The sequence below is a fragment of the Brassica rapa genome, chromosome A07 (assembly GCF_000309985.2).
Source record: "Brassica rapa cultivar Chiifu-401-42 chromosome A07, CAAS_Brap_v3.01, whole genome shotgun sequence".
NCBI classification, from domain to species: Eukaryota; Viridiplantae; Streptophyta; class Magnoliopsida; order Brassicales; family Brassicaceae; genus Brassica; species Brassica rapa.
The window spans coordinates 25,847,681-25,873,338 of record NC_024801.2 but is presented as its reverse complement, the minus strand read 5'-3'; the positions used below and the strand labels follow the sequence as shown (position 1 = coordinate 25,873,338).

General features: G+C 37.1%; 6 protein-coding genes and 1 non-coding gene across 10 annotated transcripts; 3 read left to right on the top strand and 4 right to left on the bottom strand.

The window, feature by feature from the left end:
• Positions 1-1,193: 1,193 nt before the first annotated feature.
• Positions 1,194-3,748, top strand: LOC103831786 (5'-nucleotidase SurE). 2 transcript variants are annotated; one of them, XM_009107702.3, is made up of 10 exons: positions 1,265-1,708; positions 1,794-1,888; positions 2,000-2,067; positions 2,137-2,180; positions 2,261-2,338; positions 2,424-2,577; positions 2,675-2,827; positions 2,950-3,057; positions 3,146-3,211; positions 3,335-3,748. In XM_009107702.3, exons 1-10 carry the CDS (start codon positions 1,443-1,445, stop codon positions 3,431-3,433), a joined length of 1,131 nt encoding a protein of 376 aa, XP_009105950.1. In that variant the 5' UTR covers positions 1,265-1,442; the 3' UTR covers positions 3,434-3,748. The 2 variants fall into 2 exon arrangements, with proteins under 2 accessions (XP_033130930.1, XP_009105950.1); XM_033275039.1 differs by having other exon boundaries at positions 1,194-1,708; positions 2,000-2,180; positions 3,335-3,734.
• A 1,186-nt stretch (positions 3,749-4,934) lies between these two features.
• On the top strand, positions 4,935-8,694 carry LOC103831785 (nuclear transcription factor Y subunit A-3). Its single transcript, XM_009107701.3, has 6 exons — positions 4,935-6,534; positions 6,971-7,267; positions 7,432-7,523; positions 7,601-7,675; positions 7,757-7,927; positions 8,003-8,694. Exons 2-6 carry the CDS (start codon positions 7,021-7,023, stop codon positions 8,384-8,386), a joined length of 969 nt encoding a protein of 322 aa, XP_009105949.1. The 5' UTR covers positions 4,935-6,534; positions 6,971-7,020; the 3' UTR covers positions 8,387-8,694.
• Positions 8,695-9,238: 544 nt separating this feature from the next.
• LOC103831784 (solute carrier family 25 member 44) lies at positions 9,239-11,568 on the bottom strand. The gene has a single exon (XM_009107700.3). It carries the CDS (start codon positions 10,448-10,450, stop codon positions 9,410-9,412), a length of 1,041 nt encoding a protein of 346 aa, XP_009105948.2. The 5' UTR covers positions 10,451-11,568; the 3' UTR covers positions 9,239-9,409.
• A 625-nt stretch (positions 11,569-12,193) lies between these two features.
• LOC103831783 lies at positions 12,194-14,985 on the bottom strand. The gene has a single exon (XM_009107698.3). It carries the CDS (start codon positions 13,805-13,807, stop codon positions 12,425-12,427), a length of 1,383 nt encoding a protein of 460 aa, XP_009105946.2. The 5' UTR covers positions 13,808-14,985; the 3' UTR covers positions 12,194-12,424.
• A 13-nt stretch (positions 14,986-14,998) lies between these two features.
• Positions 14,999-15,080, bottom strand: TRNAS-AGA. The gene has a single exon. It is a non-coding gene; the product is annotated as a tRNA-Ser (tRNA).
• Positions 15,081-15,245: 165 nt separating this feature from the next.
• LOC103831782 (protein phosphatase 2C 16) lies at positions 15,246-18,062 on the bottom strand. 3 transcript variants are annotated; one of them, XM_009107697.3, is made up of 6 exons: positions 17,833-18,062; positions 16,673-17,522; positions 16,244-16,600; positions 16,062-16,167; positions 15,555-15,930; positions 15,246-15,463 (listed from the first exon to the last, which is right to left on the bottom strand). In XM_009107697.3, exons 2-5 carry the CDS (start codon positions 17,327-17,329, stop codon positions 15,596-15,598), a joined length of 1,455 nt encoding a protein of 484 aa, XP_009105945.1. In that variant the 5' UTR covers positions 17,330-17,522; positions 17,833-18,062; the 3' UTR covers positions 15,246-15,463; positions 15,555-15,595. The 3 variants fall into 3 exon arrangements, with proteins under 3 accessions (XP_009105945.1, XP_009105944.1, XP_009105943.1); XM_009107696.3 differs by having other exon boundaries at positions 15,247-15,468; XM_009107695.2 differs by having other exon boundaries at positions 15,301-15,930.
• A 261-nt stretch (positions 18,063-18,323) lies between these two features.
• LOC103832261 (U-box domain-containing protein 35) lies at positions 18,324-25,347 on the top strand. The gene is made up of 9 exons (XM_018652956.2): positions 18,324-21,791; positions 21,876-21,964; positions 22,047-22,168; positions 22,253-22,456; positions 22,534-22,744; positions 22,813-22,848; positions 22,935-23,012; positions 23,109-23,865; positions 24,413-25,347. Exons 1-9 carry the CDS (start codon positions 21,647-21,649, stop codon positions 24,853-24,855), a joined length of 2,085 nt encoding a protein of 694 aa, XP_018508472.1. The 5' UTR covers positions 18,324-21,646; the 3' UTR covers positions 24,856-25,347.
• Positions 25,348-25,658: the final 311 nt, after the last annotated feature.

Below are 25,658 nucleotides of genomic sequence, written 5' to 3'. Positions count from 1 at the left end.
ATAATTTTTATTATTATTTTAATCTCTTATTTTAACAAACAAAATTAAATTCATTTTTATTTTTAACTAATTTATATATTTTATTCATTAAATATATAAACGATATTATCCACTCTAACTTTAACGTGAAAGTTTGAATACTAAATTGAATTTCAAAATCTATGTATACTCAAAATCAATTCGCAAATAATAATATATATTATAGTCTGATGACATTTATTTATAGAATTTAGTAGTTAGTATAAATTTAGGAAAAGTTAAAATAGTATGTAGCCTTAGATGATTTATTCGGCCCACTAATCAGTTAATTAGGCCTAATACCCTTTTTAGCTTGGAAAATATTCAAATGGGCTATTCTTAATTTCGAAGTTTTACAATAGAGCAATTACAGAATACTCATTTTATGTCTGTAAAGTTCTAAAAATATTCGTAGCCAACTGTTAAAGATCCAAAGTCTAATTAAAGGCAAAAGAGAGCCCATCACTTGAAGAAATGTATAAAGTTTTTGAATTTGTTTAAGCGGACAGTGGATAAGGACCAGAAGGTATACTTTACAACAGTTCATGTTTTCATTTGAATCAATTAATATAAAATCGATATTAGTTACTCACACAATGATCACGACGTGACGATCACCCCATTCCAAGTTTCCAACTAATCAAAAAAATCAAAGGAGCTCGCTAACGTTTGACATTTTATGATTAGAGAGATCACAATCATCTTAATCTTCTAATTAGTTTGTTGACCTTTAGACCCTACATCAATTTCTCACTCATAATCAGTTCTAAAATAATTTATGTCATTAATAGAGTATAGTATGCAAGCGTACCTAGCAAAAATCAATTATTAGCTGGAATAAAAGCTACCAAATCCACAAATTTAGAAATGCTATCCGCTATAAACTTCTAATTTAATGAAAACTATAACCCAACTCAATAATAAAGCATTTGATAACATAACGGGACTAAAAATTAACTGAATCAACCAAAGCTATTTTTGATATATTAATAATAAACATTTCAGTAGCATAAAGCATATGATCTAGAAACACAATTAACAGTTTCAATCTTCAACCAACATGTTACTATAATGCTGTCGGTTCAAACTATATTTTTTTTCCAATAACTTTTAATATATGCAATAACTATGAGATGCGGACCATTTTTTATAACATGTTTCATCCTTTTTGACCGTAATTACAAGAAGGAAAAAAACATTAATCTCTTTATGTCTTAATGCATAATTATAAATTAAATTTTACTTAGGACAAAGTACAGTTCACAAAGTAATCTCTTCCCTCAAGCTTTCTATCTCTCTTTCCTCCGTTAGACCCGCTCTCTCTCTCCAATCCCCTTCTTCTTCGTCTTCCCCTTCCTCCTCACTAGAGTTTTTTGATTCATTCAACAACAGACGCCCACACCTCATCTCTCTTCTCTAATACGATGACCTCGAAGAACAACGGCTTGTCTGCCGCGCTTGTCTCCAATCTCCAAGACGTGCTTTCCAAGAGAAAAGGAGGCAGCGATGCATCTCCGTCGGAGGAGGCTCCCTCCACTTCTGTTGCGGCCAAGGAGGAGATCGATGAGGACTCAAGACCCATCGTTTTAGTCACGAATGGAGATGGGATTGATTCGCCTGGACTCCTCTCTCTCGTTGAGGCTTTGGTTAGCGAAGGGCTCTACAATGTCCACGTCTGTGCTCCTCAAACGTACGCTTTCGATTGTTGATTTGTTCGTCTTCTTGTTTAAAAGTTTGGAACTTTTGGTAAAGCTTGTGAATTGGAATGTGCGCAGGGATAAATCGGTTTCTTCTCATTCTATGACTCCTGGAGAAACCATCGCTGCGAGTTCGGTTATTATCAAAGGTGCCACCGCCTTTGAAGTTTCAGGTTTGTGGATATTGAATACATCTATAAACTTTGACAAAGGAAGGTTTTTATAATCTGAAAGTTTGAGTCTTTTTGTTGGAAGGAAAGATTCATTGATTGTGGTTGTCTCAGGGACTCCTGTGGACTGCATCTCGTTAGGATTATCAGGAGCGCTTTTCGCTTGGTCTAAACCAATACTGGTTAGTATTTTTTTAATCATCATTGAGATGTTATGGTACTATCTTGTAATTTCTGCTTATTTTCTTCAGGTGATTAGTGGAATCAATCAGGGATCAAGCTGTGGTAATCAAATGTAGGTGTTTTTGTCTTTTTATATATTCCTTGTCTGTCCATGGAGCTATGTGTTTTCCTGATGGGAGAATCCTCCTTCAGGTTCTACTCCGGTGCAGTAGCTGGAGCCAAGGAGGCTTTGGTTTCTGGAGTACCCTCTTTGTCAATATCACTGAACTGGTGAGTTTTAATCATGGGAAATTGGGAATGCATACTGCTATATATGTGGACGTGTTGGCCATTTACTTTTTCTGATTGTTTATAGGAAGAAAGGTGAAAGCAAAGAAAGTGAATTTAAGGAGGCTGTTGGTGTCTGTTTACCTCTGATTAACGCAACTATCAGAGACATTGAGAAAGGAGTTTTCCCTAAAGACTGCTCTCTCAACATAGAAATTCCAACATCACCCTCATCAAACAAGGTTACTGATGCAAGCATGTTCTTTTTTTTTTGGTGATAATTAGAGTCTCACTAGCCAATGGTTTAGGGAGGTTGATGTTTCGTTTACATATGAATAGGGTTTCAAGGTGACAAAACAAAGCATGTGGAGGCAGAGTCATAGTTGGCAAGCTGTTTCAGCTAACCGTCACCCTGGTGCTGGGAACTTCATGTCCAACCAACAAAGCCTAGGAGCTCAGCTTGCCCAGCTTGGCAGAGATGCTTCAGCTGCTGTGAGTTAACTCTTTACTATTCAAATATTTTAATCCGCAGCTCTGTTATTTCTATGTTAGTTTTTGGTTCAGGTCCAAGATTAGTTAACTAGATACTGAACTAAGATATCTGGCAATATCAGGGAGCGGCACGTCGTTTTACAACGCAGAAGAAGAGTATTGTGGAGATTGAATCGGTTGGTGTTGCTCCTAAAACTGAGAGCCGTGTTAAGAAATACTTCCGCCTAGAGGTATTGTAAATTTTGAACTCCGTTCTCTTCATAAACCCTTTTGGATATTTAGTCTTTGATCCTGAGTCCTGACTATGTTTATGTGCAGTTTGTGGCTAAAAATGAAGAACATACGGATGAAGATTTGGATATCAAGGCTCTAGAAGATGGTTTTGTAAGTTGGCATGATCATATATATGCTCTTTTCTGAATCAACCCTTCGGATCATCATGATATAGAATTTTTCTGGTGAAGTTCTTGATTCTAATCCAAATACTTGCCCTTTTTGTAATGACAGGTCTCTGTGACTCCATTGTCTCTACGTCCAAAAATGGATTCAGAAACTGAAGCCGCAGTGTCAGAATGGATCTCCAAAGCCCTTAACGCTGATCAATGAAAAAGGTCATACTCAGTAAATTATGTTACATGGTTTGGGCAAATCTGCTAACTCCATTCTGCATTTGTTTGTTCTTTGTGGTCTTGTTGTTATTCAACCATTGTTTCTATATTATTTATTTGTTCCTCGTACAAGTCTCGTGGGTTATTTTATGTTGGCTTGGTTGATTTGTCAGTAGCTGTTTGGGAACGTTTTACCTTTGTAATTGAAAAAGGGTCGGTCTGAGTTTTCATTCATACAACATTGTTTTTGTTTGTATGCCTTTTGATTGAGAAAAACAGCCCACAAAGATCCTGGCTGATACGATTGGTTCAACTGAAACATGATCCAGGAACTATCTTTGCATTTTGGCTCCCGTTATCTCTTAGAGTCGGGTACTGAGATTTCTAATGTGAAAGATGTTGTCATCGGAAATATGAAGACGTGTGAGATTTTTGAACCATGTCATTGCATTGAATTTATTTCAATATCCTGCAAGCATTACCTCCCAATGACAACACCCACAAACCACAATAATAAAACAAAAGTCAAATGTTACAACCTTTTTCCTAGCTTCCAACATGATCAATTTATCACAAATACTTTTATATCTCAAAGTTACGGAAGTTTCACTAAGCAGTTGTACTTATATTCAGCAAGCGTTTTACCATGTTTCTGTTTCTCTGCGACGCAGCGCATCTTTCAAATAAGTATAGCCAGTGTTCTATATAGGCTTCGAATTATTATCCGAACCGAGATACAATCCGGATCCGCTCCGAAAATCCGGATATTTAGAATGCCGGATCCGAATCCGGATAATAAAATGTTGAATTCGTCAAAACCGAAACCAGATCCGGATATCTTGCTTTTTTAGTCTGGATATCCAGATCCGTAATTTTTATTGATAATTATTTCAAAAACAGTAATTTATATAAATTACTGTTAATATTTTGATATAGTTAAATATTATTTATTATTAGTCGGCTTAGTTCACATTGATTCTTCTGAAAATTCTATACATTTTGAGGGTTTAGCAAGATCACACACATACTACATATTCATATTCTTCTCATTCAGATACTATATGTTCATCATCTTCCTTTTTTAGAGTTTCGATCAGTTAATGCGCAATTACAATTTGTTCTACAAATTAAACGAAGTCTATCTTTCAAGGATTACATGTTCTCTTTCTTCTATGGTTCATACTTAAAAAGAAAACCACAGACTCTGGCAGCACGGAGGAAGAGTGATCCAAAGATAGCCTGTGGTGTGTGTTGCTGGTTAAATGCAGATTGAGAGAAGAGTTGAATAGCTTCACATATCTCAAAGGCTGGACCCCGCTTCTATCTACACCCAGCGAGTTACTCGTTTGACTATAATATATCAACATAGAGCATCAATTATCTTGCTTTCTTGGCTTTGGTAAAATCACCAGACAGTGCTCTTAAAAAGATGGAGACACGCAAATTTTAACCAACGCGACAAGAGTTATGTTCTTAACGACTAAAACATACATACGCCTTTGGAAGCGAAAGCAATATTGTAGAGTGCTTCACCTACTCATCACTTAGTGAGACAATATAAAATTAAGGATTTGATATTACTAGTTTCTTTTTAAACCTTTGGTAATCTCAGATCCATAAAAAGGTGGTGCAGTATACATATGGACTCTTACTTCTGGGTATTTAAATAGATTGTAGAATAAGTCTATATCCAAGTAGTCATAAGGTAATATGTATTGGAATGCATTCGAATTTAGGTTACTTGGCAATTCTAAGATCTATCTACCACTAGACTACCACTTTGTGGTTGATATTTCTTAGTTGCTCTGGTTCAGCTTTTCTTTTTTATGACTTCTATAATACTACCAGCTTTCTCTTTGTATCTTATGAATTTGGTCCAAAGAAAGGTAGATCACTTTTGATTTTGGTCCCTGGGGGATGAGTGCTCCAATACCCACGTGTCCAAGTTCTCATGAATCAGTTAAGGACTCAAAGCCTATAGACATAGAATTAAAAGTTTAATAAATTGTTAACAACAAAAACAAATTAAGTAAACGACGAAGTAGCAATTATTATGTTTTGGTTGTTCAAAGGACAAAGAAGGCATAACACTATGCTTGACTTGCACTTAAGCTTTATTTCATTACCCAAAAAGAAGAAGGTTAGGTGCTTGATTAAGAACTCAACCCAAGTTTTAGTATAATACAATCCTTATTCCTATCTCATTTTGCATGCTTACACTTTCCTTAATTACTATACTCAAGGAAGTTGGTTATAATAATAAGTCTATCAACTTGATACAAACTGAAACATTATCCCCAAGATGAAAGTTAAGAGGCGGCTAAAGACTAAGTAAAGACCTAAGGACGGTTCACACAAATTTAAAAGCTTCATTGTCTGGAAACGACAACACACTTTGGACAAAAAGCTAAATATCAAATTAATTAATATACTAACTTAGCTTAACGTGGCCAAGATAGCTTATACTTTTTGGCTTCACTACTAGATTAGATTAATTAGGAATACATCATCCAGCAACAACAAGAAAAAAAAACGATTATATTCGAAATATAAAATGGGGGAAAAGTTACTAATACATTATTGCTAAAGTGATTAAACAGAAAAAGTTAAATTGCTAAACTAATTTGTTAGAGTTAAGAATCATTTTAGTTGCATTATCATTTGTTTTTAAATATAGTATAGTTTTAGAATTTTCCGAATATTAAATTTTCATTTTTAGGAATTTAGGAATCTGAAATAGTTGGGACGATTTCAAATAATTAAAAATGTTCATTTTTTAAAAAGAAAAAAGTATTTTTTTTGATTCTGTGTGTGTTGGTTAAAGCGAATTAAGCTCTTATTAAAATGAATAATTAAAGCACTTAAAGACAATAATAATGAACCAGAAGAAGAAGGTGAAAGTGCTGCTCATGGACATGGTGGTTTCCCAGGAAAGGTAAGAGAGAGAGAGAAACAAATCGACGGAGACGAAGAAAGCACAAGAAGATAATACGGACACACTCTGATTCACTGAGTTTCATAGAAAGAGAGAAGACAAGGAGACATGCAAAACTAGTCTGTGTCCTTTCTTCATCTTCGTTTCATCTAATTCTCAAAAAGGTTTTCTCTTTATCTATCTATCTATTAATCTCCCCTCTGTATCTGTAATCTCTTGTTTGAAAGGCTTTGGTGTTTAATCTCTCTGTCAAAGTTTTCCCCTTTTTTGGTGTATCTGTCTTGTGGCGTGAGATTGATGTTGTTTTACTGATTTGGTAATCCTTTCATCTCAAGTCAACGCCTTTTTTTTTTGCCAAAAGTGATGACTGTCACAACTTATGTTTTGTTTCTTGGTCGGAAAATTTCTAATTTCGTCCAATCGTCTCGATTTGGTTTTACTCAAGATAGTACTGTCGAATCAGAGTTCGTTTATATCAATTTAGAAACTTTTTAAGTCTCTCTTTTATATTTATTTCTAGGTTTTAAAGGATTTTCTTTTATGTTTAATATCATCTTTGTCCAAATAGTCTAATCTTTTTTTTTTTTTTTTTTTATGTAGGTCTTCTTCATCATTCTTGTGTGAATAGCTTGATTGACGTTAGGCATCAGATGAGTAAGAAAGGTTCCACTTTGCCATACCTGAACACTAGCATCTCATGGGGTGGTATGATTCCAAATGACCCCCTAAGCTTGAAGGTGGTGGATGCAAGGACTGAACATATGCATACCACAAAGCAAATCAGTTTTCAAGACCAGGATTCACCTTCAACTCAGTCCACTTGTCAGTCTTACACTGAAGTTGCTAGTAGTGGAGATCATAATTCCTCCAGACAAATCTCCTTTTCAACCAAATCAGGTCAGTTCTCAACGAATATCTGGTTGTACATATTGACTCTTGCTTGATGTTTTGGTAAGATCTTCATTGCTTATCAGATATTAGACTGTTTGGTATATCTTCAATACTCATGTTATTTACAAGAGAATTAATCATATTATCATCTCTCTCATTTTCTTGTCTAGGACCTGAAGAAACTCAGCGGAAGGTATCTGCGACTCATACTAAGTCAGGCGCAATGACAGGATTCCCTAACATGCACTTTGCTCCTACGCAGGTACTTGTGAGTCTTTAATTTGTGATAATAGCAATCATCTGATGGTGGACTGATACCTTATATCATACATGGTGCAGGCTAATTTCTCATTTCACTATGCTGATCCACAATATGGTGGTTTGTTAGCTACACCTTATCTTCCACATGCACCGGTTAGTAAGACCTTTCTTTAGTATACTTTCTTCTTCTGCCATGCTTTGCAGTGATCACAAGTCTCTTTATCTCTTTTGCAGACATGCAATCCCCAAATGGTGGGTATGGTTCCTGGTAGAGTTGCACTACCAGTGGAGATCACTGAAGCTGAGCCAGTCTTTGTCAATGCGAAGCAATACCATGCTATCATGAGGAGGAGGCAGCAACGCGCCAAGCTTGAGGCTCAGAACAAACTAATCAAAGCCCGAAAGGTATAATAAGGAACCAACAACAGCTTCTCATTTAGAAAGCTATGCTCATCTCTGTCTTTTTCTTTACTGCAACAGCCGTATCTTCATGAATCTCGACATGTCCATGCTCTTAAAAGGCCAAGAGGATCCGGTGGAAGATTCCTCAACACCAAAAAACTTCTTCAAGAATCCGAACAGGTTGCTGCTAAAGAGCAAGAACGTGACAAGTCGGTCCAACAGGCAAACATGTCTAGATTCAAAGCTCATATGCTGCAGCACAACAAAGACCGTGGCGGCTCAACCACTTCTGGCTCTGACGTTACATGTGTTTCCGACGGTGCTGATATCTTCGGACACACTGAATTCCAGTTTTCAGGTTTCCCAATCCCAACTCAGACTAACCGAGCTATGCTTGTTCATGGTCAGTCCAATGACATGCATGGAGGTGGGGAGTTGCACCATTTCTCTGTCCATATCTGAGACATTGGATCTTTTGGTGCTGTTTCAATGTTTCCCACCTAAAGGGGAAGTCATCCTTGGCTACTACTACTAGTTCTCTTGCTTGTTGTTACTTTTTTATGTTTCAATTTCACTTTATGTATGTGTTAAAATATCACAACAAGAACAAGAACCACCGCAATCTTCAGTTTGGAACACACTTTTAATCTTCCCTTACTATCTCTTGTGTAAACTATGCTTTGATTTTGTATGAACATGATTAATAAAAACAGAAAAAAAAACAGATTCTGCATTCCACTCCGTGGACGTGTAAGATACATTTCTGAATATTTTGCAATCTAGTTGACAATGTTTTTGATAAACATTTAATGAAGAATCTACTTTTTTATTCGGTAAACTTGAATTAAAAAAAAAGAGGTTGAAACATTCTACTTTTGAGTCTCATTTATCAGTTTGAGAAGATGTCATCACACACCTAAGATACTTGATAATATTACCATTTCTTGGACATGTTCATGAATAAAATATCAAAGCCGTCTGTTAACCAATTATTTCCTATAAAATTATTTCGAATACGGTAAGAAGAAACGTAAGATTCTGCTCCATGAGTCGTTGACTTATGCGACAGATACAAACTTGTGTTCCTGAAACACTAACAATGATCATACAAAAAAACAAAAGACAGCATTTTCAATTATATAAAGTCACAATCAAACCTGTTAATCAATTTCCAAAAGTGATTCATGACTTGCTGATTCTAACATATTGCCAAATCAAGTCTCGTCCAACAAAGTCTTACAAGTCATAATTTATCATACCGGTTTAGTAGCGCGGTTATGGTGAACCGATCCAAACCTGGAGTCCAAGGCTAAATGTGGGAATAAACATTTCTTTATTTAGAAACAACTGACTTTGAACACATTCCTTACAATATGACTGGAAACAAAGGAAAGAGCAGAACAGAACAGCAAAGACAAGTAAGAAAAATAAATGACATTTCTCATAAAAGATTCTTCTATGTGGTTCTCTGAGCTGCTGTTAACACTATGATTTAGAGTAAAACCCGTCATGGTTCTTAGCCGAAAGCCGTTTCAAGAACTCGTAGGTAGTGATCATAGTCGTTGCAGACATTGACATTGAAGCACATCTCGGTCCCAACCCTCTATAACAAGCTGTCCATCCACCTTCCCTAACCAAGTTCCTCACCGTCTGTCCAATACTCGGTCCACCACGCTTCCCATTACTATCTTCCCCATCAAGAACCTGCAACCTCGTCTTGATTGTATCCAGCGGCATTGTAATCAAAGCAGAAACACTCCCAGCAATCGCAGCACTAACTCCCTGAACAGCCATCACCGTCTTCGAGTCCGGTTTCATCGCGTTCCCACTCTCTCCGTCCTTCTTACAAACATAACACCCAACTCCACCCCAAACCATCCTCTGCGCAACGGAGTAAGACGCCCACCAAACCGCATTAGACGGAGCATACGTCAGAATCGATATCCCAAACCCTCTGTATAACCCCTTAACTCCATCAGCTCGAACGATCTTCTTAAAAGCATCGAACCCGTTAACGTAATCACAACACCTAAGACCGCTGCTTCCTTGCACCATAAGCCTCTGGCTCACCACATCAACAGGCGTCCAAACAAGCTGAGCAGCCATCGCAGCCGTTAACCCACCAACGGCATTAGCAGCAGCGGAAGCCTTACCCTCAGTAAAACCTAACCCAACGGCAGCAGAGCCTACGCTACTCTTGGTAACCTCCAACGCCGTCATGTACAAGGCACGTGCAGGGATGGTTCCCATCAGAGAAGTGCCAAACCCTCTATACAACCCTCTCAAGCCTTCGTGTCTGACGAGAGTAAACGCACCTCTGATGCAAGAGCCCTGAGAGTGATGACAAACTTGCTGCCGAGTCTTCATCAAGACAGCTGGGTAGAGAGCTCCAGAGACCCCTGAGAAGAGAGCCGCTCCTAGTATAAAGAACTTTGACTTGTCGAGCATCTCCCAGTTGATGTCAGCAGGGATGTGAATCTCTTGCGCCGACGACGACGATTCTTCCTCGGCCGTACTGAGATTCATCTTCGCCAGCTTCTTTAACACAGACCCAGAACAAAAAGGAACAAGCTTTCGATCTCTATTTACAAACCGAGTTAGGAAAGACCAAAACTTTCTAAAAGGGGAAAGATTAGATTCGCCGAGTAATCAAAAAGGGAAAGGCTTTCAGAAGGTTAGATTAGGCATTTTTTGCGCCTGTGGAACCACGTCTTTGATGGGAAACGATCAGAGAGATCTAACAACATCACTCAACGATTCCGAAACAGAGAACGATCATCCTATAATCAGTCTCGCCGCGAAAAAAGGCGTTTCCTTTGGCCGGAGAAGATGATCCAATAAGCAGACGGATGTTAGAGAAAGAAACGAAGAGAGAAGCTAGCACGAAAATGGGATGCGACCTTATACTGTTATAGAGCGAGACTAGGGTTCTGTTTTTTTTTTTTTCCGGTAAAGAAACGAGATCGAGATTCCGGTATAGCTAAACCGGCTTGTTTTATCCGGTTTTATCTTTCGTAACGAAATGCTTTTCACTTTTTAAGGAAGTATGGAGGCTCTGCGTAAAATCAGATGCTGGCAGGTGACACGTGTCAGTCACGACATTTTTGGAGAGGATCGACGGCGGAGATATAGATAAGGTACAGAAATAGTCATCGTAATCGACGGCTAAGATCTTTTTGAGAAGGAGGAGAGAAGAGAGAGAAAATGGATCTGTTTTTGTTTGTTATGGATAAGATGACGTGGTGTCCATATCCTTCGGTCGTTGGGCGGACACAGGTTTGGAAATTGGAAGGAAAACAAGGAGCAGGAGTCAGTGTGTGTAGAGATGAGTCACGTGATCTTTTCAGACAAACTCACGTGACCTCACCTGTGCATGATTCTTTTTTTTTACAGTTCCACCATCCCTCCAGCCTTTTGTTGTGCATAAAGAATATCTTTTGTGTAGGTAGGGTTATCATTTCATTGAGATGCTAAATTGCATGAACAGTGGTGGTCCTAAAACAAGAAACCACCAAACATCAACAGAAATCATTTCTGCAGTAATTGTTTCATTTAAGTGACATTGTGAGTGTCATAAATTTGAGATTCAAATCTATATATCAAATAATGTTTTTTTTTTCTGAAATTAGCATTACACCTACATTACTCTTTTGGTCCACATATGAAATTTATACATCGTTAATCATTTCTCTTCAACAGATTTTTGTGGGGGAAAAGTTATATACTAAAGTTTTAATTCATCAAAGAAAAAGTTGTATTCATCTGGGCTTGGCCCGTTTTCTTTAATTAAAAATTATCCAGACGGAAAAAAAAAAAAGTTGTATTCGGCATGGAACTGATTCCAAAAAGTACCTTAGCATCGTGATGGGCTGGGACAATATGATCGGATTAAATTTCTATTAATGTTGGTTGTATACATTGTACATGGGCTAGCTAAATCAACCCTAGTTTTTAGTCCACCCCACAATGCTCCCTATTTGTAAGATCCACTTTTATTGGTTCAGAACATTTTCCATGTCTTAAGTAACCAAATAAAATTCTGCGTCCAAAATGTAAGTTGAATCTTTATAAAGTATACAAATACAACCTTCTATAAAAGATGAAATGGTGATGAATGTTAAAGATCGATGTAAGTCTATTGGGTCGATAGTGGCCTTAGCAAAGTGGAAAACCGAGTACAATCAATCAAGAAGAACACATCTTTCTTCGGCTTCTTCAGATTTGTTTTGGTCTCCAAAATGGAGAAGCTCGAGAAACTAATTCACAAAATATATAAAGATTGTTCGGTTATCGCTATGACGGGCTAAAGTTGTATACACCACATACAAAATACAAAAATTCGTAGACGAAAATATATAAGAGAGAAAAAACACAACACAATAATATACTTCATATACACACCAAAAAAAGGGATCCACGATCAAGAATGAAACACTCCAAAAAGAGAAATCAACGTCTGTACACATGGGCCTAGGCCTTTTAAGGATTTTATAAACCCGTTTAAGATTCGGGTTCGGGTCCTAAATTGGATCTCCCTCTTTTCACGGAGTTCATCTTCTCCAACTTGAGTCCAGCTCTGAACCTCGCTATGAAGTCATCAGCCTTGGTATCCACATCGGGGCTCGGACAGAACATGCTCCCCACTGAGCTTGATTGAGCTACATCGTGATCATCATCATCATCAGGTTCGTCAGAGCTTATGCTGATGTTGCTAACCATCCTGACGTAATCTCCACGCTTCACGAATTTCCACGCCGGCATTTTAAACGGCGGTGGAGGAGGTGGCGGCGGGATTGGCATCAACGGCGATTCGCTTCCAGTGCCTATGAATTGAGTTGCTTCTGATGGAGAATTGTGTCTCTTCGCCATTGATGAGCGTGATTCATAGTTCCGGTTTGGTGGAGGCGGCGGCGGCGGAGGATGCGGCGGTGAATAGTCGAATGGATGATCTGAGCCGAAGAGTAAATCGAGACCGTCGATGCTCTGTTGTCTCTGTTTCTTCTTCTTTCTCCGTAGAGCAACAAGAAAGTCCTTACTTGCTCCGCCTTTCTCCTGTTTACTAATCTTTTGATTCACCATCGCCGGAGCTGGAACCGGAGTGATCAAAGGCGCCGCCGCAGCAACATTTTGGTACACTCTCTTTGTCTTCCTCTTTGCCGGCTTCGACGGTGGAGGAGCACGAGGCGGAGACGGCGTGGCAGGAAAAGGATACGGCGGAGCAGAAGGCAGAGGCCGCGGATTAGAAGGCGATGTTAACTCTTCTACTACTTCAGCTTCCGCCGTCGCAACGACCTCAACTTTCTCAGTATCAGAACCGCCGCCATCTTCTTGATTTCGATTGGTCGGATCTAAAGCCTCGTAACGGCATTGACTTACACGTGTATCGTCGTAAAATCTCCACCGTTCATCGGATTCAAATCCTCTGAGCCGCAGATCTGGATACGAGCTACTACTACGTAAACTGCTATACCTCTTGTACACCCTCTGATCACGAAACTGATCACCGTTAGATACACTGCCTCGATCGATGATCGACGAGAATTTGTTTTTACTGACTTCTTCCTTGTTGTGATTGCTTTCGTCGTCACCGGTGGTGTTGCGGCTGAGGAAACCGCAGATGACGGCGAAGAGGACGACAACGAAGTTGAGATAGTCCCAGCTTTTACGGACCAAATGCGGTCGGAGAAACTGTGAAACGGAGGTGAAGAATGGAGGGATGATGAAGTAGACTATGAGGATCGCAGCGGCTCCGGCGAAGAATGCTTGTGTGGCGACGGTGGTTGCGCGGCCGCCGAGACTAGAGGTGCGGTGGAAGTAAGTGTTATTGCGGCGGGATTGAAGCCAGAACGGCGTAGACGCGTCTCCATCTTCTACTTCTTCCATACGCTTCCTTTAGGATTTTGAGTTTAGGATTTTAAAAGATTTTTTTTTTTTTTTTGTGAGGAGTTGTTGGTTTCAATGATGCTGTAATAATGTTTGCTTTATATGCTTTGCTTCTTCTGTTTAGATTTTTTTCTTTCTGGATTACTACTTTACTTAACACCTTCCTTGCAAATAAATATGTTTTTGTCTTGAAGTGTTAGACATGTTACTTGCAAGATATGTTATAACTTATAAGGATAGTTATGTGTAAAATTCTTCATTTCATATATTTTATTCATGTTATCGATTAATTACATGTGCAGATACATTTCAACGTAGTAGATATTTGAACAAAATGTATAATGATCTAATTAGTACTTGACTACACCTTTACCAAGTCACCCATGAAAATGAAACTATTCAACTTACAGTTTCAAAATATATTCCCTTTTACCCTTCTTATAATAACGTTTTTTTGTTTCTTCTTCTCACTGTTTACACTTTACATGGTACTACCATGTTTGAACTTGGTAGCAAAAGATGTGAATCCACGAGAATTTGGAGATGTATCTAGAAACTTTTGTTATATTTTTTTCAAAAAAAGAAACTTGTTTATGATGATTTTTTTAGATAAACAAGCTGGAAAACGGTGATAATTTGCTTGTGAATGTTGGAAATGAAATTACAAAGATATTTGCTCTTGATACAGCTGGATTAAATGAAGCAAATACATATTGGTACGCCAAAATTGTTCAACGTAGTCGTATATGTATAACGTGTTATTAAACACGTTTTCTGTACGAAAACTAAAGGCGTAATTAGCATGTTAACTTGTAATTTCGAATAAAATATGTGTTCAAATTTTTATATTTATCGAAGATTCTAATAATTAGCATTTCTGGTCAAAGGGGAACGAAGAGGAGAGAGCCGGCGCTATCGTTGCCCCAACCGTCAACTTCAAATATTTATATTATCAACCTTTTGTTATTTTTTTTTTGCTTTCTTCCCTGCAAAAGAAGATTATCTAAAAATGATATCAACTTTCTATAATCTAGATTATATTGTGGACAAAAAACCTAAATTCTATTACAATGCACAGTAGATTTTTGCCTTCACTGTCTGGTTCACTTTGTTAAAAAAATAAATAAATATTAACCCTTTTAGCTATGGAAACAATTAAAATATGAGAAAAAGGAAACGAAACACAAAAACCGTGAACGGCAGGATTCGAACCTGCGCGGGCAAAGCCCACATGATTTCTAGTCATGCCCGATAACCACTCCGGCACGTCCACTTGTTGACAACCAGTGCATTGTCTAACAATATATTACGGAAATGAAACCAAACATCAACTCAGAAACCATTATCTACAGCTCTAGCATTCTGGCCCTCTCTATATGCAATATGTAAGTTACAGAATAAAAAGACATTAATCTATAGAGGTTAGAAAAAAGGCAAAAAGGGTTAATGTGGCATAGTTTCAATTACAGTTTCATTAGCCACATCACAAAACATTACAACATGTTCATCTACTTCAATACCCAAAATGAAAGAAGGAAAATCAACATTATATTGCCCTATTTCTTCTTAATACATAAGTCCAAGTTTCCATAGAGAAAAAAAAAGGAATGTACTTATAATTAGCTATGCATCATCATCATCACCATCTTCTTCAGTCTTTACTACAATATTGAGTAAATTATAAGTAAAAACAGGTCGAAATTAGATCTCTTACGATCTAAAATATAAGAAGATTCTGCAAACTTACCCCAGTAAAAAAGAAAAAAAGTAATCATCATCAAGCTTCATTCAAGCTCTGGTCTTGAACTTTCTTTGAGCTTTCAAGTCAACCACAATGATGGAGATGTTATCTTTGCTTCCTTTCTGAAGAGCAAGCACCGAGAGGTACTCAGCCGCCGCTTGGCAAGCTGGATCCGTTCCTTTGCCTCTCTCCGCTAGAGGCGGCGCACCGTGCTTCTTGTGCCACATCAAGATCCGTTTCCTCGCTACTTCACAGACTTCTTGGTTGCTCATTACGTCCCAAAGACCATCGCTGGCTATTATTAGACAGTCATCTTCTCTTGACCTAGGCATGAACGTCACTTCCGGTTCTGGAATCACATATGGCTTCAAGTATCTGTCACCTGCAATATGGTTCAGAGAAGGAAAACACACAACAAAGGATCTAATGGTATAGTGCTTGTGATGTGCCATAGATGATATTAATAAGCCATTCATAGATGCATTAGTGGTGATCAAGAGAAGTATTGCTTACCAAGGGACCTAGACATGGCGAGAACACCAAACACACGAGCGCCTTGCCACTGTATAACTTTCCCACCAGCGTTCTCTATTCTCGCATACTCATCCTCTCTATCCGGCTGCAAGAAACAGTAAAGAGGCGTCAAGAAAACTTCATCAAGTCGGTAAGATTAAAGAAAGAAGCTCAAATCTTACTTTGTGATCAACTGATAAGGGCATGGCTTCTTTGCCACGGTACAAAACCGCCCTAGAATCACCGCAGTTAGAAACCACTAAATGTGATGAACAAACCAAAGCAACCACAGCTGTTGATCCTACAGTCTCGGAGGCAACAGCTTCAAGAACCACATCAGAAGAACCACCAACAACAGCAGCAGCTCTACCGATTCTTCCTTCAATCTCACCATCTACATTTAGAAAACAGCTAGTGAAGACTTTCTCCCACTGCACCTGCCTACCTTCTCCAGTGTTCCTCTTGCACAACTCGTCTTTAATGCGCTCTATCTCTTCAGCTAAAGCAAAATGGAGTCTATCTCGACAGTAGTCAGCAACCTATAAGAGCAATAACATTCAGAGAGGTGCAACAACCTTCAATTACTAAGTACTATTGTCATTATAGCATACCTGATAGCCTCCATGACCATCATAAACACCGAAGAAATGACCAGTGAGGTGAGTGAGGCTTGGACTCATACCCTCATGATCTCCCATCAGCATTTTGATAGGTAACTTCAAGAAATGAGGCAGCACGGCAACAGCATCCTCCATCTCAGATCTATTACCTTGAATCGAAACCGTTCCCCAGAGAGGGATACAATCCAGCTCATAGACGCTTCTCCCCTTCGCCACGTGGTTATTACTGTTTTCCTCTGGTAGCCTAATAACAACCTCTGAAGCTGTCACACCTGAACAATCTTCTATCTTAGTGTCCTGAATGAGAACTTTAGCTGTAGGAACCTCCTCGATGCTTGATTCCCCTAGGATAATGGCTTTAGCGAGAACTCTCCCGTTATCTATCTCCATAGACAAGGTGAGTTCAGATCCAGCGTCAACGACTAGTAAGCCTTCGCTTATGACAGCACTAGTATCCTCCACCTCGTCTTCATCCACAACACTTCCATCACAGGACCCTTTCTTGGGTTCTTCCTCCATGGTGGAATCAGGTAACAAGTCAGCTGCGTCGGTAACGTTCTTGAGCTGAGTGATGTCGACAGGTGATGAGTCACATATAGAGTTAGCTAAGCTGAGAGTCACTGCAACTGCTGGAGTCATCTCTTCCATCACAGAGAAAAATAAAAGAACCTTTTTGTTTTTTTGCTGCTTTAGGAACGAACTGTTTTGTCTGCTTAAGACCACTCAATAGTTCGCATCTTCTTGGATTCCTCTAAGCAATGATTCATCATCTCCTCTTCCATTCGAGATGAAGCAGATCTGATGGCGATGGATCCTCCTCCTCTTGTCTTTCTCTTCCACCCTATTGAGAGAGATCGTTAAAGAGATGTTATTAATCACAACATTCGAATCAGTGACATCTTGAATCATTACAGAACATGGATGTTTCTGGATCTAAGTAAATAAAAAAAGACAGCTTCTTCAGCTTTTTTTTTATTATTATTACCAAGAAAAATAAATAGAAATATTATTATTAAATAGAAAAAAGGTGAATTAAACTTTGGTATTAAGAAACTAAACACAAAAGCTTATATAAAGAAGAAAAGAGATTCATAGCATATAAATCATCATCTTCCAATTAAAAAGCATACTCTATAAAGAGAAGAACTTACAAGCTGAATCTCACGAACGCAAATTCTAATTTGATACAGAGAGGAGAGAACGAGTGAAGAATGTTTTCTTCTTTCGTTTCGGATGCTCGTGCTTAAAGAGAGAGACTCTCTCTATTCAAAGCGAAAGAAGAAGACGAAGAAGAAGAAGAAGAAGAGAGAGAAGAGGAGAATATTGTGTGGTTTGCTCTTTTTTCTCTCTGTGTTTTTTTTTTTAAATGTGATTTTAATAAACAAAAATTAAATAAAATAGTATTTTATTTATTTATTTATTACAGAAAAATGAGTATTAAAGAAGGGACACGTATACACAAGTCCTTTTTGTTCTCCTTTTTGTCATTGTCCTTCTTAAGGTCGCTTCAGGCAACACCTGTCGATCTACCAACATCGCCTATTATTTCTCTTCTTTTTTTTCCCCACTCTATTATATCTTTTCTTTTCTTTTTCTTTTTCTTTTAAAACAAATAAATACTCCTATGTTTTACATTTTTTTGTCAACATATGTTTTACATTTATGTTTCTCACCATGCGTCGGGATTTAGAATTCAAATACTAAATTTAATCATGCTAATGGTTATATATGAAATATGTATAAAAATTTCCATTACAATTTCATTAAAAAGTCTTGACGCGTAGACTCATACATCGATTCTAAATGGAGATTATATATATGATGGAATAGGTAACATTTGGATCAAATAATTAATTACATATATATGCTTGTTTTGGTTCTAATTGACAACTGTATGAGATGACTATATTATAGAATGTGAGACTCTGAGTGTGAGATATGTGAAAATGAATTCTTGACGCGTTGATAATTTCATTAATAAATCCCTCTTTTGTTAAAATATATTTCACTTTATGGTAATGGTTACACATATGAAATATGTATAAAGAGTTTCATTAAATCCCTCTTTTGTTAAATATGTTTCACTAGGAAAATTTGTTTTTATTAAAAGTAAATAAAAGGTTTCCACCAAGTCTTGGCGCGTAGACGCATACACTGATTCTAAATGAAGATTATAAGATGGATAGGTAACATTTGGTTGAATAAATTAATTACAGATAAGTGAGATTTAAATAAAAAATTCTTTTTAAGGATTTATCATGACATATGTATCTGCATGTTTTAGTTCTATATGACAACTGTATGTGCTGAATATATAGAATGTGAGAGTATGAGATATGTTAACACAAATTGAAATCTTGACGTGTTGATAATTTGATACATATATGTTTAATATGAGTATATAAAAGGTTTTCACCAAGTCTTTTATTCTTATTTAACAAATTTTTTTTAGTAAAAATGTTAAGATATTATTATCATTTTTTGTTTTTGACAAAACTACAAAAGATAACAAAAAGTAAAAAAATCGAATAAAAACTAAACACAAACTCTAATTAGCTAAAACAGGGGCCGACACTAAACCAGAACCGCAAACCAGAGCCTCGACGAAGTCCACACCAACCGCTTACCGCAAAAGGATGAGCCAAGTTCAACCGAGAGTCGGAACCCGGTAATTTTGGCTTCTCCGATAATCCGCTTTTAAAAGTAATGACCCATACGAGAACAGCTTGCGGAGAGTTTCATAGAACCAGCCCATAGGAACAAACAGCAACGGTAGAGGCCAAGCACACTCGCGTTGACCAAACGAGCATTTACCGTTATTTAACAAACTTTTCACCAAGTCTTCACGCGTACACGTATACATTGATTCTAAATAGAGATTATAAGATGAATAGATGACATTTGGATAGATCAATCACAGTTGAGTGAGGTATAAATAGCATATTATGAATTAAACAATGATATGTGTTTGCATGTATTAGTTCTAAATGCAATTATATGATCATGAATAGCTAGATAGAATGTAAGAGTATGCTATATGTGAATGAATGAATGAATGGAATCTTGACGAGTTGGTAATTTGTTCAACATAATCATGTTTTATTCTATATATATAATTTTCACTATAAACAGTTAATATAATCATGAGTCATTTTTAATGGATTTATTATACATTTGATCCAATTACATAAAACGAAATATTTTAGTATTTTACCACCTCAAAAAGATAATATTGTTTGATGATTCACCTACCTATATTATTGATATAACTCTTTTTTTTTGTTCCACTATATATATATACTCTTAGGAACTTGTCCATATACACAAGGTAAGAATAACACCAATTATTGTTACTAACAATGGAAAAATTCACACCACACTCGTAGTGTTATATGGTTTGTCTTAAAACTAATCATGTTTCCATTTTTTTTTTTTTTTTTTTTTTTTAAATTAGTGTGTTAAAAAAAAAAAAAAAAAAAAAAAAAGCTTTTTAATTAGTTTATTTTCTTCTTCTTTTTTGGCTCTGTAAATGAGAAAATGCAACGTGTTTTTGTCTTTCTGAAAGTGATGACTTTTGCAATAATTCCGATTTCTACCTGCCCACGTGGCTGTCTGATTGATCTAGGAGGAAAAAAATCAAAATGTTGGTGTTTATCAACTAATAGTGTTGAGTAAATATACGACTGGGGATGTTTGTACTGTGCACTAGGACTAAAGTTAAATTTCAGTTGGTGGTAGATAGTTGAAGTGAAGAAAAGAGATATTCTAGACTGACAGAAGCTACAAAAGCATGAATACTACAAGAGATAGCGAATAATTACAAATATATCACTTGTCAAGAGAAGATTTTTATGAAAAAGTTAAACAAAACTAATAATACGAAGCAATTCAATTAATATTTCTATGTCGATATTATAAGAAACATAAGTTCAATTACAATTTAAGCTAACATGAGATTATCTTTACGTCATTTTTTGTATTAGGAGAATAATCAAATCATCAATCAACACGAGAACAAACATTTGTTTTAACTTCCAAATTTCAAATTATTGTTTAATATATTATTTTTTCCTCTAATCATCTAAAATACATATTTACAAAATATTTGATTATCAAACGATAATTGTTTTAATCTTCACTAATCTCACGGTCCACCATAAATATTTGATTTGAATATTTTTTTGTAAAATATGCTAAAACATTTGAATAATAAAAATATAATTTATTTTAATATATTAACGCTGTGTTATTTTTTATTACTTATAAATTCAAGACGCTCAAAGTATATATTTAGCATGATTAGTTTTTAAAGCCTGAAAACATTATATTGAATGGTAAAAAATAACAAAGTTACATTTTTAAAATAAAAAAAATAGGAAACATGAGCATGTGAAAAATGATGTACTATAATCTATCAAAATATCACCATATCGTTTTATAAAAAAATATGTTCAAGAAAACATTGTTGTGCCCAAAAGTCAATTCTGTAGTTCAAAAACATTATCAGAACGAAACATAAAACGCAACATACTATTCTATGCTTTAGTCTCAAACGCATTATCTGGCTAATCTTACAAATCAAGACAAGAAAACCAACTTAATGTTTAGTAATGCATAACCGGACTTCGTTTGATTCGAAGTTTCAAACCGATAGCAACTTCCCAAAATAACACTTTCTAAATAAAGTTTAGATGTTTGTTCACAAGACTGTTGAGTCGTTTGAGAAAAAAAAAACCCTCCAAAATTAGCAAACATGCAAAACCACTCAAGCTTCTTCATTCTCAATAATAAAAGCGGAATCTGTTTCTTTATAGTTCTTTGTGTCCTTCTCAGAAGTTGCAGAACCAAACGAAAGAAAACAAACACCATCGGCCTTGGTTTTTAGATGTTAATGCTAAATTAACTAGTATCATGGTTCGCTTGTGAAACACGTTATTAAAGTTTCTTGTGAAGCAAGTCTTTAACATGTCTGCAAGAATAGTAGACAATGGCATAATCACGGTGATAGCCATTGATAAAGACAAGAACAGCCAACACGCTTTGAAATGGGCGGTTGAGAACATTCTTGTCGATTCTCCACAATGTGTTCTTCTCCACGTTGAACCTAAAGGCATAATCTCGATCTTTATTTACCTCTCATCATCAAAACAAAAAATGTCAGATAACTCTAATGAGGTCATCCATCTTGCAGAAGGAAACACAGGAGCACATATACAACGTGACAATCAAGATGATTCGCATCAGTTCTTTCTTCCTTTCAGAGGATTCTGCTCTAGAAAAGGAGTTAGTGATCATCTCTCAATCTCCTTTACTGCATCAAAACACTTATGTTTCCATTACTTATTATACCAAACTGCTTTTTCAGATTATTCCCAAGGAGGTTCTTCTTAGAGAGATTGATATCTCTAATGCTATTGTCAGCTACATCACTAACAATTCCATTTCAAATATCGTTGTTGGCGCATCTTCTCACAATGCCTTTTTCAAGTCTCTCTCGATTCTCATGCTCAATGATATTATCTCAACATTGGTTGTATATGAATACTAACATTAGTCCCTCTCTGTGATCAGGAAGTTTAAGAGACCAGATGTGCCCACCACTTTGCTTAAAACGTCTCCAGAGACTTGCGCAGTCTTTGTTGTCTCAAAAGTTAAACTGCTAAAAAGCAAATCCGCAAGTCAGGCTCTGAAGCATCATCCCATACAACAAAGTCTCTCTACTTTGTTGTACAATAATGAGCCAAGGAGCTCCAACTATTCAAGTGATTCAGAGAGGTACACTCTAACCTTTCTCCCAACCATTATCTAACCATGGTAGTAAAGAATGTCCTGTTTGGTTTACATTTACACAGGGATTCAGTTGTATCTACACAACACAGCAAACCCATGTCAGATTTCTCCCAAACCAGTTCACCTCCTCGCATCTCAACACAGCAAAATCTGAGTGAGTGTTCTCAGTCAGACACTGACAATGGAAGTTATGGTATGGTATCAACTGTGACTTCTTACACTATATCTCAAAGTTCCACTACCAACGGAAGCTCCATCTCTTCAACATCCACGGTTAGTATCAGTACACTCAAATAGAAGTTTAGTTTCTTACTATGTTCTGACATTTCCTTGATGAACAGGAGAGTCCACATGCGGTAACTTTCATGGAACAACAGGTTAGGTTTTTAGAAACATAAGACTTTGGTCCCGGATTTGCATAAATGTCAACATGATGTATGTTCTTTGCTATGTGTTTTCACAGAATCAAAATCTTGAAGCCGAGGTGAGGAGATTGAGACAAGAACTGAAGCAGTATAATCCCTCAAACAACAAAGAAAGCGTAAGCTGTTTCTTACCTTGTCTCCATTTTGATGACACTGGTTTTTCCTTTAGGTTCTTGGTGGATGAATCACTAACCAGGTATTGAACTATGTAGTCTCAAGAACATAAACTACCTAGAGCCAAAGGTGTTAGAAGACTAGACCAAGCAATAGAGATGCCTAGAGCATTGTCTGAGGAGAATCAGAATAGGCTTTCAGCAATCCAAGCAGCTGAAATAGCAAAACAATTAGCAAAAATGGAGAGCCAAAAGAGAAAGTTACTTGAGATGCAAGCCAAGTTGGAGAAACAAAGAATGGCAAGCAACGTCTCTTACAGACGTTACAGTATCAAAGACGTTGAAGGTGCTACCAATGGATTTTCAGATTCCTTAAAGATCGGTGAAGGAGGGTATGGACCTGTGTACAAGGCCGTCCTCGATTACACTTCTGTCGCCATTAAAATCTTGAAGTCTGGTATCACACAAGGCCTCAAACAGTTCCAACAAGAGGTTGAGGTTCTGAGTAGCATGAGACATCCTAATATGGTGATCCTCCTCGGTGCATGTCCTGAGTATGGTTGTCTTGTTTACGAGTACATGGAGAATGGAACGCTTGAAGATCGTCTCTTCTGTAAAGACGATACGCCTCCGCTTTCGTGGAGAGCAAGGTTCAGAATCGCTGCTGAGGTTGCCACAGGGCTTCTTTTCCTTCACCATGCGAAACCTGACCCGTTGGTTCATCGTGATCTGAAGCCGGCAAACATTCTACTCGACAGACATTTCACTAGCAAGATTAGTGACGTTGGTCTAGCTCGTCTTGTACCTTCCTCTGTGGCTGATAGCTATAGTAACTATCACATGACTTCTGCAGCTGGTAAGAATATAAACTTCTGTCTCTTTTTTTTTTTTTTATGTCATGACATTGGAACTAGGCATGGGCAGTTCGGTTTTGGTTCAAATATTTTGTTTTTTGTTTCCGCTTAGTTATTTACAAAATTCGGTTTGATTTATTTGGTTATTTTGGTTTTTGGTTCGATACAGATAGCAAGGTTAAAAACCGGCTAATATCCAAAAAAAAAATTTGGGTCCAATTTTGTTCGGTTGGGTTCCGACATTTCGGGTAATTTGGTTTATAAATAATATCATTAAAATATTTGGTTATTTGAGAATTAAATATAATTGATAATTTTAGGTATATAATATGTATTTTAAAAACTAAGGTACTCATTCAGTTCTATCTTCGGTCTAGTTCAGTTTCAGTTTTTCGGTTCTAAAAATACAGGTTCTGTCTGGTTGATTAAGAAGTTCGGTTTGGTTTCTGTTCATTTCTTCAGTTCTGGAGAAATGTGTCCAAAGCTTACATGGAACCACAGTGTTGATGTTTGTTTGTTTGTTTTCCCCTTTGTGGTATGAGGAAACAGGTACATTCTGTTACATCGACCCTGAGTACCAGCAAACCGGATTGCTGGGAGTGAAATCTGATCTGTACTCTTTTGGTGTGGTGCTTTTGCAAATGATAACAGCCATGCCAGCAATGGGGTTAGGCCATAAAGTAGAGATGGCGGTTGAAAACAACAAGCTCAGTGAACTTTTCGATCCAAAGGTATCAGAATGGCCTGAGGAAGAGACTCTGGAGTTGGCTAAATTGGCTTTACAGTGCTGTGAGTTGAGGAAAAGAGACAGACCTGATCTCGCTTCTGTAGTGTTACCGGCTCTGAACAGGCTAAGAGAGTTTGCAAGAGAGGATCATGAACGTATCAAGAACAGAACATCTCATGTGTCACAATCTAACTATTCAGATCCGGTTCCTTCCTCTCAGGTTAGTTTCTTAGAACCGTTCTGCTACACATGGACTAGAATCTAGACCTTAGCTGATCAAGAGACATATAAACAAACCTTTGTGTTCTGCACACATGCTATAAGGTTTTAGATATGTTAACGGTAGAAAGAGGATGAAATGAAAAAAAATCCTATTTGAGTATTGACAGAAATTTAAAAAAAAACATGGACGTAGATTAGCAGGAAGCCAACTTTGGGAGTACCTGAGATCCGCGGCGATCTTGATCAGTTAAAGACGCGTAGTCATTCAGTACCAAGAAGAAGTAGACGACCTCCAAGATCAGAAAGAAGTAGCCAGTACAAAGGCAACCGTTGGTCTTTTATGAGTTGTGCACCTTCCAAAAGTTCAGTGGGGTGATGATCTCCCATAACATATTTTTATAGTCGTAAGTCATGTAAAACTAAACTCTTCTTAAAGAAGATTTGTTTATTATTGGAAGTTCGTCTGACAGGAACATTAATTTTCTGTAACAGAACATATTTTACTAAGCAACTGCAAAACATTGAAATTTGAAGATTTTTTTGGAGTTTATTTGAGTTCATTGGTTGTTTTCCATAATGTGTAAGAAGTAATGCAAAAAAAATCTCAATAGCAATAATACTAAGATAACACTTGTCTGAAATACTATTAGCAACCCACCACAGCTGCTGCCAAGATCCAGAGAGTATAGACTTCAGAGACAAACCAGAAAGCAGAACACAGTAAGTGAAAAGGAAGAACGAGAGGAACATAAATACACAATCTTTGAGGATCACAATCATTGATACTCAATGTCCTAACTGCAATCAAGAGTCAAGACAGTGAACCATAGGGAGACAATAAGGATC